At 44.7% G+C, this 16531-nt stretch overlaps 1 protein-coding gene across 4 annotated transcripts in view; it reads right to left on the bottom strand.

The window, feature by feature from the left end:
• Positions 1-16531, bottom strand: part of pparg (peroxisome proliferator-activated receptor gamma) — a 108460-nt gene that overhangs the window by 53583 nt on the left and 38346 nt on the right. For 3 of the 4 annotated variants that reach the window (XM_064967352.1, XM_064967355.1, XM_064967354.1), the window contains 3 exons: positions 9779-10207; positions 9497-9666; positions 2690-2828 (listed from right to left, as the gene is read on the bottom strand). In XM_064967352.1, the coding sequence (XP_064823424.1) occupies positions 2690-2828; positions 9497-9666; positions 9779-10207 (738 nt within the window). The remainder of the gene's footprint in view (positions 1-2689; positions 2829-9496; positions 9667-9778; positions 10208-16531) is intronic. The other variant, XM_064967353.1, reaches the window with a different exon arrangement.

The following is a 16531-nucleotide window of genomic DNA, read 5'->3' as shown; positions in this document are numbered from 1 at the left end:
CCCTCCTCTCTCCTCCAGACCATTTCCGGGGACCTTCTCCCTTACCTCACCTCGCTCATCAACTCATCCCTGACCGCTGGCTACGTCCCTTCCGTCTTCAAGAGAGCGAGAGTTGCACCCCTTCTGAAGAAACCTACACTCGACCCCTCCGATGTCAACAACTACAGACCAGTATCCCTTCTTTCTTTTCTCTCCAAAACTCTTGAACGTGCCGTCCTTGGCCAGCTCTCCCGCTATCTCTCTCAGAATGACCTTCTTGATCCAAATCAGTCAGGTTTCAAGACTAGTCATTCAACTGAGACTGCTCTTCTCTGCATCACGGAGGCGCTCCGCACTGCTAAAGCTAACTCTCTCTCCTCTGCTCTCATCCTTCTAGACCTATCGGCTGCCTTCGATACTGTGAACCATCAGATCCTCCTCTCCGCCCTCTCCGAGTTGGGCATCTCCGGCGCGGCCCACGCTTGGATTGCGTCCTACCTGACAGGTCGCTCCTACCAGGTGGCGTGGCGAGAATCTGTCTCCTCGCCACGCGCTCTCACCACTGGTGTCCCCCAGGGCTCTGTTCTAGGCCCTCTCCTATTCTCGCTATACACCAAGTCACTTGGCTCTGTCATAACCTCACATGGTCTCTCCTATCATTGCTATGCAGACGACACACAATTAATCTTCTCCTTTCCCCCTTCTGATGACCAGGTGGCGAATCGCATCTCTGCATGTCTGGCAGACATATCAGTGTGGATGACGGATCACCACCTCAAGCTGAACCTCGGCAAGACGGAGCTGCTCTTCCTCCCGGGGAAGGACTGCCCGTTCCATGATCTCGCCATCACGGTTGACAACTCCATTGTGTCCTCCTCCCAGAGCGCTAAGAACCTTGGCGTGATCCTGGACAACACCCTGTCGTTCTCAACCAACATCATGGCGGTGGCCCGTTCCTGTAGGTTCATGCTCTACAACATCCGCAGAGTACGACCCTGCCTCACACAGGAAGCGGCGCAGGTCCTAATCCAGGCACTTGTCATCTCCCGTCTGGATTACTGCAACTCGCTGTTGGCTGGGCTCCCTGCCTGTGCCATTAAACCCCTACAACTCATCCAGAACGCCGCAGCCCGTCTGGTGTTCAACCTTCCCAAGTTCTCTCACGTCACCCCGCTCCTCCGCTCTCTCCACTGGCTTCCAGTTGAAGCTCGCATCCGCTACAAGACCATGGTGCTTGCCTACGGAGCTGTGAGGGGAACGGCACCGCAGTACCTCCAGGCTCTGATCAGGCCCTACACCCAAGCAAGGGCACTGCGTTCATCCACCTCTGGCCTGCTCGCCTCCCTACCATTGAGGAAGTACAGTTCCCGCTCAGCCCAGTCAAAACTGTTCGCTGCTCTGGCCCCCCAATGGTGGAACAAACTCCCTCACGACGCCAGGACAGCGGAGTCAATCACCACCTTCCGGAGACACCTGAAACCCCACCTCTTCAAGGAATACCTAGGATAGGATAAGTAATCCTTCTCACCACCCCCCCCCTTAATGATTTAGATGCACTATTGTAAAGTGGCTGTTCCACTGGATGGCAGAAGGTGAATTCACCAATTTGTAAGTCGCTCTGGATAAGAGCGTCTGCTAAATGACTTAAATGTAAATGTAAATGTACTTCAGGAAAGTGGTCTACGTAACCGATTGTCCATATTGTAATTACTTCGCCACCATGGCCTATTTATTATTACTGTATATAGACTAACTTCTGTATTATTTACTGTATGTTTGTTTATTCCATATGTAACTGTTGTATGAGTCGAACTGCTTTGCTTGATCTTGGCCAGGTCGCAGTTGTAAATGAGAACTTGTTCTCAACTAGCCTATCTAGTTAAATAAAGGTGAAATATTTTTTTTAAATAAAAATAAAATGTAACATATACTAATTAGTGTCTCGGATGTACATTTACGATGTTAAGTAACCTAACATATCATACTAAATGGCATGGATTTTTGTAAAATATGATCTCTACCCGGCACAGCCAGAATAGGACTGGTCACCCCACAGAGCCTGGTTCCTCTAGTTTTCTTCCTAGGTTCCGGTCTTTCTAGGGAGTTTTTCCTAGCCACTGTGCTTCGACATCTACATTGCTTGCTGTTTGGGGTTTTAGGCTGGGTTTCTGTATAAGCACTTTGTGACATCTGCTGATGTAAAAAAGGGCTTTATAAATACATATGTTTTTGTACATTTACCCCTTTTCCTCCCCAATTTCATGATATCCAATTGGTAGTTAGTCTTGTCCCATCGCTGCAACTGTCGTACGAGAGCCATGAGTTCTCCGGAATGCGACCCTGCCAAGCCGCACTGCTTCTTGACACACTGCTCGCTTAACCTGGAAGCCAGACACACCAACGTGTCAGAGGAAACGCCGTACAATTGGCATCCGGGAGTCAGCTTGCAGGCACCCAGCCTGCTACAAGGAGTCGCTAGAGCGCGATGGGACAAGGAAATCCCCGGCCAAACCCTCCCCTAACCCAGACGACGCTGGGCCAATTGTATGCTGCCTCATGGGTTTCCCGGTCATGGCTGGCTGTGATACAGCCTGGGATCAGGCTGTAGTGACGCCTCAAGCACTGCGATGCAGTGCCTTAGACCGCTGCGCCACTCGGAAGGCCCCTTTATAAATACATTTGACTGATTGATTGTAATGTTGGTTCTTACCATTGTGAGACATGCCCACCACCAGGCACTTCTGAAAGCGACAGTACTGACACTTGTTGCGGCTCTTCTTGTGGATGCGACAGTGCAGGTCACAGTGGTCATAAACCAGCTTCAACCGGATGGTCCGACGGAAGAACCCCTGGATATAGAGAAACATAGAGAAGGGTTAGGGAGAAGGGAGAAACATAAGAAGAGAAACATAAGAAAATATTAATTGTAAATGGGCACATCTTGACAATTCTTCTGTTTTTTCTCTTGGTGGTTCTACGCCTTGCTCTAAGCAGTAGGAAGCAGTTTATTCAGTTGTGATGACCATCCCACTCCGTCTGCCGAATTCTCTCTCTTTGCGCTTCTTTTCCTTATTAGGATGCCGGTGGGTGGAACCGGGAGGGTCGTCAGCGACATGGGATACAACTGGGCTGGGTTTGTCTCAGGATAAATACACGTCTTCCCCATTCATTGAAGAGACTCTCTCCAAGCAGACACACTGATAGTGTGGTTGTGGCATTTTTGTGGCCGTTTCGTTTGTTTGCTTTGGCAACTTTCAACACCCCTTATTATCACATTTATGCACGCAAACACTCACTTACACTACTGACTACACACACCATTGTTAATTGTATTTAGTTTACTTCAGTTAATAAATATATTTTGTTATTCCTTATCTCCACGTTGTCTCCCTTTTTTGTTAAGAACTTCGAGCCGGTTCGTGACAGTCAACCTTTTTATCTGTTGTTGATTATGAAGATATTATTTATCAAAGTGTAGCTACTAAAACTCTTAAACCTTTGGATGCCATCTACCATAGTGCCCTTTGTTTTGTTATAGCTGACAGTTTTGATACTCATCACTGCATCCTGTTTCAAAAAGTTGTCTGGACTTCGCCCATAGATTTCTACATCACTCTTTGTTTACAAGGCCTTACTTCATAAACTTCCATCTTATCTAACTTTGCTTTTGAAGTATAGACACCGGAGTTGCCTAACCTGTTCACAGGATTGGTTTACTTGAGGATCCAAGGGTCTCAACCGAGCTAGGTAAATCTGTTTTTAGTTTTAATGCACCATATTATTACTGTAACAAAATTTAAAATACATTTAATCTTAATGTTCTGGTGCCATTCGGGCAATTTAACCCCTTCAAGACAAGTAAAGACAGTAGTAAAGACATCTCTCCAACCCTCTCATATCAGCTCTTCCCTATAAATAGAACTGTTGAATATTGGCCACTGACCACTTGTTGTGTGGAGCGAGTTTTGATTGTGGTGAGCTCCATCAACAAGTTGCAGCTAGCTCCCCTCTCCCCTTTGTCTGTGCCCCAAATGTGTAATAAACACTGCAACCTGTGAACCTGGGGTGGCTTGCCCAGTTAACCATGTAATGGACCTAGCTAGCTACCTAGCTAGCACAAAACATGGTACAAAAATGATTGGGCACAGACAACTGTACAAAGGGCAAGAAGGTAGAGACAATACATCATGCGAAGGAGCCATAACTGTAAGTAAGAGTGTCCATGATTGTGTCTTTGAATGAAGAGTTGTGGATAAAACTGTCCATTTTGAGTGTTTGCTGCAGCGAACTGAAAATCTTGAGCGACCCAGGGGTGTGTGTGCTTTGGGGACCTTTAACAGAGTGTGACTGACAGAACAGGTGTTGTACGTGGAGGATAAGGGCTGCAGTAGATATCTCAGATAGGGGGGAGTGAGGCCTAAGGGTTTTATAAATAAGCGTCAACCAGTGGGTCTTACGACGGGTATACAGAGATGAGCAGTTTACAGAGGAGTATAGAGTGCAGTGATGTGTCCTATAAGGAGCATTGGTGGCACATCTGAGAACATCTAGCCGCTCGAGAGCACCCTTACCTGCCGATCAATAAATTACCTTTCCATAATCTAGCATGGGTAGAATGGTTATCTGAATCAGGGTTAGTTTGGCAGCTGGGGTGAAAGAGGAGAGATTACGATAGAGGAAACCAAGTCTCGAAGCCTACAGCTTTGAAATGTGCAGAGAGAAGGACAGCGTAACATTGAGTTATACTCCCACGTACTTGTATGAATTGACACTATTCAGCTGAATCAAACTACCAATGTAACAAGCATTTTTCTTTTAGATTTAATCAGCTGTGTAGTGCTACGGCGAAAATTAAAAACCAGGATCAGGAAACATTGGTCTAGAGCTAGGACTACTACAGGACCAGGAAACACTGCTCTAGGGCTAGGACTACTACAGGCCCAGGATACACTGTTCAGGGCTAGCACTACTACAGGACCAGGAAATACTGCTCTAGAGGTAGGACTACTACAGGACCAGCAAACACTAATCTAGGGCTAGGACTACTACAGGACCAGGACCATGAAACACTGCTCTAGGGCTAGGACTACTACAGGACCAGGAAACACTGCTCTAGATCTAGGACTACTACAGGAACAGGAACAACTGCTCTAGAGCTAGGACTACTACAGGAACAACTGCTCTAGAGCTAGGACTACTACAGGACCAGGAAACACTGCTCTGGAGTGAGGGCTACTACAGGACCAGGATCAGGCAACACTGCTCTAGAGCTAGGACTACTACAGGATCAGGACACACTGCTCTAGAGCCAGGACTACTACAGGAAGAGGATCAGGCAACACTGCTCTAGAGCTAGGACTACTACATGACCAGGATCAGAAAATACTGCTATAGAGCTAGGACTATTACAGGACCAGGACACACTGCTCTAAAGCTAGGACTAGTTCAGGACAAGGATCAGGCAACACTGCTCTAGAGCTGGGACTACTACAGGACCAGGATCAGGAAACACTGCTCTAGGGCTAGGACTACTGCAGGACGAGGACACACTGATCTAGGGCTAGGACTACTACAGGACCAGGAAACACTCCTCTAGAGCTAGGACTACTACAGGGCCAGGAAACACTGCTCTGGGGCTAGGACTACTACAGGACCAGGAAACACTGCTCTGGGGCTAGGACTACTACAGGACCAGGAAACACTGCTCTAGAGCTAGGACTACTACATGACCAGGATCAGGAAACACTGCTCTAGAGCTAGGACTATTACAGGACCAGGAAACACTGCTCTAGGGCTAGGACTACTACAGGATCAGGAAACACTGCTCTAGAGCTAGGACTACTACAGGACCAGGAAACACTGCTCTAGAGCTAGGACTACTACAGGGCCAGGAAACACTGCTCTGGGGCTAGGACTACTACAGGACCAGGAAACACTGCTCTAGAGCCAGGACTACTACAGGACCAGGACACACTGCTCTAGGGCTAGGACTACTACAGGATCAGGACACACTGCTCTAGGGCTAGGACTACTACAGGAAGAGGATCAGGCAACACTGCTCTAGAGCTAGGACTACTACATGACCAGGATCAGAAAATACTGCTATAGAGCTAGGACTATTACAGGACCAGGACACACTGCTCTAAAGCTAGGACTAGTTCAGGACAAGGATCAGGCAACACTGCTCTAGAGCTAGGACTACTACATGACCAGGATCAGGAAACACTGCTCTAGAGCTAGGACTACTACAGGACCAGGATCAGGAAACACTGCTCTAGAGCTAGGACTACTACATGACCAGGATCAGGAAACACTGCTCTAGAGCTAGGACTACTACAGGACCAGGATCAGGAAACACTGCTCTAGGGCTAGGACTACTGCAGGACCAGGAAACACTGCTCTAGAGCTAGGACTACTACATGACCAGGATCAGGAAACACTGCTCTAGAGCTAGGACTACTACAGGGCCAGGAAACACTGCTCTGGGGCTAGGACTACTACAGGACCAGGAAACACTGCTCTAGAGCCAGGACTACTACAGGACCAGGAAACACTGCTCTAGGGCTAGGACTACTACAGGACCAGGAAACACTGCTCTGGGGCTAGGACTACTACAGGACCAGGAAACACTGCTCTAGAGCTAGGACTACTACAAGACCAGGACCAGGAAACACTGCTCTAGAGCTCGCACCACTACAGTACCAGGACACACTGCTCTGGAGCTAGGACTACTACAGTACCAGGACACACTGCTCTCGAGCTAGGACTACTACAAGACCAGGACCAGGATTCACTGCTCTAGAGCTAGGACTACTACAGTACCAGGACCAGGACACACTGCTCTAGAGCTAGGACTACTACAGGACCAGGAAACACTGCTCTAGGGCTAGGATGACTACAGGACCAGGACACACTGCTCTAGAGCTAGAACTACTACAGGACCAATGAATGAGTGTGGTGCCATGACTACAATTATTCAAGCCCTGAACGAAACTGTGCGATTGTACCCTTGAGCAATGCCCTTAACCCCCCACTTGCTCTCCAGCCAGGGATGTTGCACTGCAGGGTATTTGGAGAAGCATAAGACACATTTCCGTTCTAACCAATGGACAATATAGTTTCTATTCTCTCCATGGTCCTGTCTCAAGAATACTCTTCGCACATCTCTACAGCCACACCACTGTTGCCTCTACTGCACAAGTATTCCATGTGTTGTACTACACTGCCATTACTGTGTGTATGGCTACTATTTCAGTGTGTTATGTAAACTATCCTGTATTTGTATTTATTAGGGATCCCCATTAGCTGCTGCCAAGGCAGCAAGAAAACTTTACAGATGTCAGCTAATTTAGATGATTGATGCATTCATTCTATCATTTAAGACATTTATTCTTGTGAGTACTGATTTATTTATTAGTCTATCAATTATTTGCGTTTCACGAATGGCGCAGCGATCTAAGCCACCGCATCTCAGTGCTAGAGGCATCACTACAGACATCCTGGTTCGAATCCAGCCTGGATCACAACTGTCCGTGATTGGGAGTCCCATAGGGTGGTGCACAATTGGCCCAGTGTTGTCTGGGTTTGGCCGGTGTAAGCCGTCATTGTAAATAAGAATTTGTTCTTAACTGACTTGCCTAGTTAAATAAAGGTTACATTTTAAATGTATAATTCTAGGTTCGAACTGAGAAGTGGCTGGCCTACCATAGGCCTATTTGACTAGACAAGTTAACTAAAATAGCCAAACAAATTTAGGAAATTATAAACAAACATGTTGTTTAAAAGTGTATTCCTACACCTCTGGGGAAAAAAGTAATCCCACTGTCTCTGCCTGTCATACAAGGAGGCTACAGCGTCTGCTGCACACCTCCCTCTACGGCCGTTGCTTCTTGCCACTATCCAGGCCAAGTAGCCCACGTCCTCCTGTAGTTTCTGGCTGGCTAGCTCTGCCTCCTCCATACACTGACTAGGCTACATATAACCCAGCTTTATAAGGTGACATTGTTTACTTTTCTACTTGTAACATGCACTTGACATGTTGAGTTCTCTGGGGCAGCTAGCTAGACAGATGTAGATTGGGGCCACATGTTCTAAATGAGTTTGTTATTGTTTACATTCCAAAAAAGGTCTGTAGGTATATATTGGTTGTATGACCATCACAGCTCTGAGTCCCATAGGCCCTTGAGCTAGGAGTTTACCTCCATACTGTTACAATAATACTACACAATAATAACAGCCACAACAGTAATAAGAAAAGTAATACTTATTACAATAACAGTAATAACAATAGTAATAAAAGGAGTAAAAAAGTATAGTAATAATCAATAACATGATAATTTATTATTTCTATTTCTACTTTGCACATTCTTCCACTGCAAATTTACCATTCCAGTGTTTTACTTGCTATATTGTATTTACTTCGCCACCATGGCCTTTTTTTGCCTTTACCTCCCTTATCTCACCTCATTTGCTCACATTGTATATAGACTTATTTTTCTATTGTATTATTGACTGTATGTTTGTTTTACTCCATGTGTCGAACCGCTTTGCTTTATCTTGGCCAGGTCGCAATTGTAAATGAGAACTTGTTCTCAACTTGCCTACCTGGTTAAATAAATAAATATTTAACGAGGCAAGTCAGTTAAGAACAAATTCTTATTTACAATGATGGCCTACTGGGGAACAGATTTTGACTATGTCACAGCTCGGGGATTCAATCCAGCAACCGTTCGGTTACTGGCCCAACGCTCTAACCACTAGGCTACCTGCCGCCCCAAACAATAATAACAATAACAATAATACTATTAACAATACAAATACAAAATTATTATTATACATAGTATTTATATAGTGATTTTCAAGGACCCAACAGTCTCTCCCCAGCTTCCTCTTTCTGAAGCTCCACCTCAGTAAAGAATGTTTTAAACATCTGACCCTGGTTGGCTGACCCCAGCAGCTCTTGGCTTCTATCCTGATCCTCATACTAACGTACCACAAGATAATAGAACAATGAATACTGACTCACTGCTAACACTCTGCCTTGAAGTAGATACACACACTGCTAACACTGTGCCTTCCGGTAGATACACACACTGCTAACCACACTGACTGGCAAAGTATACTGACACATTAATGACTATACACACTTTTGTGTTTTCTTGAAAGTAAGCACATATTTATCGGAAGATAGGATCTGTTTCAGAGAATGAACGGTGGAAATATGCCTCACACCTCTGGTCGCCCTTCGTATGATTATTTTTATTCAGAGGCAGTCAGTCTGTCTAAGATGTTCTGCCACTGCAGGCTGTGCTGCTCGGGAAGGAAACTATGTATGGGCTTGTGGTTAAAGTGACAGACAGACCCACATGAATTGCAAGAAATGTTTAACGTGGTTGAGGGCAGGCAACTTTTGACCCTGTCTGTCAGCGTGAGTTTAAGCCTCTTTAGGGTGTGAGGTTATAGCACACAGGTAAACAACGGAGAAATAAGGAGACACAAACACACAGAGTAGTCGTACCTTGCAGCCTTCACAGGCATGGACTCCGTAGTGGAAGCCAGAAGCTTTGTCTCCACAGACTCGACACTCTATGTTGAGTAGGGAAGCGGTGGTGTCGTCCTGTAGCTTGGAGTAGAGAGGACTGCTGTCTGAGTGCTGGGGAGGAGACTCTGGCTCCAGTTTTATACAACCTGAGGGACAGAACAAAGACGGAGCAGGGTCACACAACATGCACATTCATATAGAAGAGATGTTGTTGTGTTAGTTATATTTTCAACTGCTAGCAAATATTTGATCACACACAGGTCTCACCGTGTCCCTCCTGAACCTGGCTGTGGTTGTACATGTGGTCCATGTATGCAAGGTGGTGTCCCAGGGCAGGGCTGGAGCCAGGGCTGGGGCAGGGCTGGTAACCCTGGCCAGGTCTAGGGCTGAGGTGACTGGGGCTGTAGCTGGCGTGGTAGTGGTGGGCCTGGGTGGGTCTGGGACTGTTGCTGGCTTGGTAGTGGTGGGCCTGGGTGGGTCTGGGACTGTGGCTTGCTTGGTAGTGGTGGACCTGGGTGGGTCTGTAGCTGGAGATGGTGGGTCCGTGTTCGTAGTCCAGGCTAGTGTAGTCCAGGGTGGTGAATGGTTTCATATCCAGAGAGTGAGAACTGTCATCAAGCTCCTCCAGGTGTACAGGGGTCAGACTGATGCCCATTGGCCATGCGAGGAGCTGGGTATCCACCATGTCTGTTAGAGAGAGGGGAAGAGAGGGAGGGAGAGAGTCAGGATCTGTGTGTGTGAGAGAGTGTGACAATGTGGTAAAAGACTAACTGATACAAAACATATTGAGTCCTCCCGTCTGATTCCCTCAGGCTTGTCAATTCAGACAGATTGAAAACATATTGAACTATACCGCTGATACAAGTCCTCCCTTCTGCTTCCCTCAGGCTTGTCAATGTGAGGCCATTTTAGACTGAGATTAAAAAGATATGTGAACTCTGTTGTTCTGTAATAAACAATCTGCATGCTTACCATCAAGACCATTTGAGACCCTCCTAGTGAAGTCTACAGAACTGTGTTCATAGTAGGGACCCTCCTAGTGAAGTCTACAGAACTGTGTTCAATCTCCGAACTGAACATATCCTGTGAGATAGTGAACTGAACTCTAACTTGGTTGACCTCCAATCAGTGACTGATGAAACCCACTGCTCTGAACCCATGTGATGTTACACTCAACTTTATATAACCAAGGCTATCCTTCACTATTAACAGATACCAGGGGAAATACTACTCCTCAAAACAAACAGAATTTACAACATGGGGTCTAACAGTACCAAGCCCTACTAGTAGTCTAAGCAGATAAATCAATTATAATTTATAACATGGGAAAGTGTTAAGATGAAATCTAACAGTACCAGGCCATAGTAGTAGTCTAAGCAAAGAGCTCTTGGAAATACTGTGTGTACATATTTAGTTATTTAAAAATTGAATTGTGTTTTACTGCATATGTGGTGGTTTTGACCCACAGACTAGCAGATAAACTGGCACGTCAACTCTTTTTGGCTAGGCGAGCTAGCTGGCTAATAATTTTTGTTCAAATGATGCATGACCTGTCCCCAACGTCAATGGTTGTGAATATGGGGAAAGGTCTGTCCGTGAAAGATGTTCTGCTTTTTTGACACTCAACAAAGCAAGTTCTGCAGGCTCTAGTTTTATCTTGATTATTGCCAAGTCGTATGGTCAGATGCTGCAAAGAAGGACCTAGAAAAACTGCAGCTGGCCCAGAACATAGCAGCACGTCTTGCTCTTTACTCTTATCAGAGGGCTTATATAAATTCTATGCATGCCAGTCTCTCTTGGCTAAAAGTAGAAGACAGATCGTCACTTCTTGTTTTTATAAGAAACATAAATGTGTTAAATTCCAATTGTTTGCATAGTCAACTGACACAGACACCACCAGATGTGCCACCAGGGGTCTTTTCCCAGTCCCCAAATCTAGAAGAAATTCAAAAAAGTGTATAGTATTAAATAGAGCCATTTTGCTCAAATGAACAGCAAGTCTGGTTTCAAAAAACAGATAAAACCGCACCTCAGAACAACACCTCTCCCCTATTTGACTTAGTCTGTGTGTATGTATTGATATGTAGTCTACGTGTGCCTTTTTTACATGTGTAGTTCTGTCCTTGAGCTGTTCTTGTCTATTAATGTTCTGTATTATGTTTTGTGTGGATACCAAAAAGAGTAGTTTTATTTATTTGCACTAAAGACGACAAGTGATAAACAATACAGGTAAAACAATGATTTAAAAAAACGATGTGCAGGTGTGGTTGGAAACCCAAGGGCTGATAAATTCCACACCACAAAAACACAATTTACAATACATAAGTACAAAAATGAAGAAAGGTTTTATTTATTCGCACCACAGAAGTGAAAGACAAAACAGTACAGATAAAAAGTGTGCAGGTGAGGTTGGAAGACCAAAAGGGCTGATATGAAAACCACAAATATAAGTACAAAAAAAAAAACCTTTGATCAATCAGTTAAACAAAGCACATTAACTATAATTGTAAATAACGTACTCAGTAAATAGGAAAAAACATGTTTGATTATGTGCGTGTGAGTGTTATGCTACATGGAGGGGATTATTGGATAGTTTGGTTCATCAGGCTGACCCCAAGTCTTCGCCTGAAGTTATTGAGGGATGATGGGGTTTTGACAGCATGAAGATAAGAATTCCAGAGTATGGTACCTTTTGTATCTGATGGTAAATTCTATGTGAGGTGGGGAGGGTGAAGGTTATCACAGTGGCTTGTGTTATATAGATGGATTCTTTGCAATGGCGCCGGAGGGGATGGCTGCCGTTTTGCATTCTCCAAACCAACTGTGCTATTTAGAAGAAAACAATTGCGTTGTTGTAACTTATATTTTAACTTATTTTTTACATAATGTTGTAGCAACCGTCACTTATGACCGAAAATAAGTTATTGACATCAGAACAGCGATTTAAAAAAATAAAAGGGGACGAAGGTCAGGCTGCCTTCTGAGAATTTGAAGGCGAGTGAGTAAATCCCTCTGCCATCAGTCCTATTAGCCAACTTGAAATCATTGGATAACAAAATGGATGAGCTCCGATCAAGGATATCCTACCAACGGGACATTAAAAACTGTAATATCTTATGTTTCACCGAGTTGTGGCTGAACAACGACATGGATAACATCCATCGGCAAGATAGAACAGCTTCCTCCGGTAAGACAAGGGGTGGGGTTCTGTGTCTATTTGTAAATAACAGCTGATGCACTATATACCAAGAGTTTTTATCGTAGCTGTTTGTTTCCCACCACAAACAGATGCTGGCACTAAGATGGCACTCAACGAGCTGTATAGGGCCTTAAGCAAACAGGAAAATGCTCATCCAGAGTGGCTGGGTCTTTAATGCAGGGAAACTTAATTTCTACCAGCACATTTGGGGCAGCAGGTAGCCTAGTGCTTAGAGCGTTGGGCCGGTACCAAAAAGGTTGCTAGATCAAATCCCCAAGCTGACAAGGTAAAAATCTGTCATTCTGCCCCTGAACAAGGCAGTTGACCCACTGTTCCTAGGCTGTCATTGTAAATAAGAATTTGTTCTTAACTGACTTGCCTAGTTAAATTAAACAAATGTTAAATGTGCAACTAGAGAAGAAAAACTCTTAACCACCTTTACTCCACACACAGAGATGTGTACAAAGCTCCCCCCCACCCTTCATTTGGAAAATCTGACCAAAAAACTATCCTCCTGATTCCTGCTTACAAGCTAGAGCAGGAAGTACCAGTGACTCGCTCAATAAGGAAGTGGTCAGAGGACACAGATGCTAAGCTACAGGACTGTTTTGCTAGCACAGACTGGAATATGTTCCGGGAATCTTCCAATGGCATTGAGAGGTACACCACATCAGTCACTGGCTTCATAAATAAGTGCATCGATGACGTCGTCCCCACAGTGACCGTGTGTACGTACCTCAAACGGTAGCTATGGATTACAGGCAACATCCGCACTGAGCTAAAGGGCAGAGTAGCAGCTATCAAGGAACGGGACTAACCTGGACGCTTAAAAAGAGAACCCGCTATGCCCTCTGACAAACCATCAAACAGGCAAAGGGTCAATACAGGTCAAAGATTGAATCGTGCTATACCAGCTCCAACGGGGGCAAATCCAAGGTTGATGCAAGGATATCAAAGAAACTACCAATGTCAGGATAGGGTGGCGATAGACGGATCCAATTACCACTTTTTAACCACCAATAAATGAGCAGGAGGGAATTTCTATGAAAAGAGATTCAACATCAATGAGGTCCTCTATTACAAAGAATTGAAAACATTTATGAACTAAAATGAACCCTCACTTGATGTTCTACAGTGGTGAACAGCATTATACGCGTGGTTGTCACTTCAGTCAACCATGTTTCTGGAAGGGCATCAATGGAACATTCATGACGGAGAGAAGACCGATAATGAACAAGGTGGTCATGATTTTTAGGAAGACTGAACATTCAAATGAAAAGGTAGAAAATCAACTTGTCTTGGACTTAGATAAAATGCTATACAGGTTGTTAAATTGCTTATTATAGTAATCACAAGTGATCAACTCATCTCTGGTAAATCTCAGGATTTTTTATCTGTATCAACAATAATGATATTTATTTTTGGCTTCATTAATATCAAATGGGTTAAAGACCATGTTATTAGAGTTGAAATCCTGCCCAACTAAGAGAGATATACACTTTTGGAATCATCCAGAGTGGAGCGGAAAAATAGAAGTGCATGTCCAATACAACCATACATTTAGTTAGTTAGTTTTATCAATAGGGGTGCACTTGCTATAGAATGAACATTGACACAGTCCACATAACACCATCCTGATTGCTTCAGGATGGCGCCGACAGAGCTGGTCGCCACGCTTCGAGTTCTTAGGAAACTATGCAGTATTTTGTTTTTTTTATGTATTATTTCTTATACTGTTACCCCAGGAAATCTTTAGTCTTATTACATACAGCTGGGAGGACCTGTTGGCTATAAGAGCGACGTCAACTGACCAGGAATACGACTTTCGGGAAGCAGATCCTCTGTTTGGTCCACCACCCAAGACAATGAATCAGATTCCAGTAGGCGACCCAAAACAACAGCGCCGCAGATGGTGCGGTCTTCTGGTCTGGCTCCGTAGATGGGTACGTCGCTCACCACTCCCGAGTATACTACTCGCCAATGTCCAGTCTCTTGACAACAAAGTAGACAAAATTCGAGCAAGGGTTGCCTTCCGGAGAGACAGAGATTGTAACATTCTCTTTTTATAAGCACCCGGTTTCTTCACGCATTGCGCCAACAAACAAACATCTATCTGGTAAGAAGAAGGGCGGGGGTGTATGCCTTATGATTAACGAGTTGTGTTATCATAACAACCTACAGGAACTCAAAGTCCTTTTGTTAACCTGACCTAGAATTCCTTACAATTAAATGCCGACCGCATTATCTACCAAGAGAATTCTCCTCGATTATAATCACAGTCGTGTACATCCATCCCCAAGCAGACACCTCAACGGACCTGAAAGAACTTCATTGGACTCTATGTAAACTGGAAACCACATATCCTGAGGCAGCATTTATTGTAGCTGGGGATTTTAACAAGGCTAATCTGAAAACAAAGCACCCTAAATTTTATCAGAATTAGTGACCCGGGCTAGCAAAATTCTGGATCATTGCTACTCTAACTTCCACGACCCATACAAAGCCCTCCATCCCCCTCCTTCGACCACAACTCCATTTTGTTGCTCCCAGACAGAAACTAAAACAGGAAATGCCCGTGCTCAGGTCTGTTCAACGCCGACCAATCTGACTCCATGTTTCAAGATTGCTTCGATCACGTGGACTGGGATATGTTCCGGATAACATCCGGACAACAACATTGATGCATACGCTGATTCAGTGAACGAGTTTATTAGCAAGTGCATTGGTGATGTTGTACCCACGGTGACTATTAAAACCTTCCAACCAGAAACCGTGGATTGATGGCAGCATTCGCTCAAAACTGAGAGCGCAAACCACTGCTTTTAATCAGGTCAAAGCGACTGGAAACATGAGGCTGAGGAAATTTGTCTCGTCAAAAACACTTACAAACCTTTACAGATACACAATCGAGAGCATTCTGTCGGGCTGTATCACCGCCTGGTACGGCAACTGCTCCGCCCACAACCGTAAGGCTCTCCAGAGGGTAGTGATGTCTGCACAACACATCATAGTTGTTGTGAAATTCTTAGATATTACTGCACGGTCGGAATTAGAAGCACAAGCATTTCGTTACACATGGTTAGCAGATGTTAATGCGAGTGTATGTGACCAAAAACCTTTGATTTGAAGAATTCAGAAGATTATGACACTTAGAGCAATGTGTGTTTTTGGTCATGAGGTTAGGTGAAACACGTACAAAGTAGAGTAAATGTGTGTGTGTGTAAGTATGGGTGTGTGTCAAATCAGTGGACTATAGTGGAGTCACTTGTCATACGCCTAGGAGATGGGGGGGGGGGGGGACCAGCTGATCATACTTCAGGTATGTGATGTCTTTCCTTCTTCAATTAGTCGTGGCAGCAGTTCCTTTTGAGGTGATTTTGGCTCCCTTCAGGCATTTGGCTCTACTGAGAATCTATAGATCTGGGCCGTCCATCGGGAAGAACGTGCAATTCCTATGCGCCCGCTCCATCTCAATGAGTTTGAGTCCAGTTTGAGTTTCTTGGCCTGGACTTCTTTTTGTGGAGTGAGTAGTTAATGGAGTGTAGTGTTGATACGTATTCACATCTCTAAAGAACTGTTGGTGTTGACCCAGTAGTTCATGGAGTGTTGTGTTGATACATATTCCTCTTCCACATTGAGCTTGGCAGAATTTTTTTTGTCTAGTATTAGCCATGCTGCAAGCTTATTGTGAGCTAAAATGAGTTCCCAAACACTATCCACACCCCCCATCCTGAAAACTAGCTCCACCAGTGAAATTGCAAACACACACAGCTTGATTGATAAACAGAGAGAAGGCAGAGGACTTATTCACT

The sequence above is a fragment of the Oncorhynchus masou genome, chromosome 6 (assembly GCF_036934945.1).
Source record: "Oncorhynchus masou masou isolate Uvic2021 chromosome 6, UVic_Omas_1.1, whole genome shotgun sequence".
Classification (NCBI taxonomy): domain Eukaryota; kingdom Metazoa; phylum Chordata; class Actinopteri; order Salmoniformes; family Salmonidae; genus Oncorhynchus; species Oncorhynchus masou.
The sequence above is the reverse complement of the archived record's forward strand: the minus strand, read 5'-3'. Positions and strand labels throughout refer to the sequence as shown.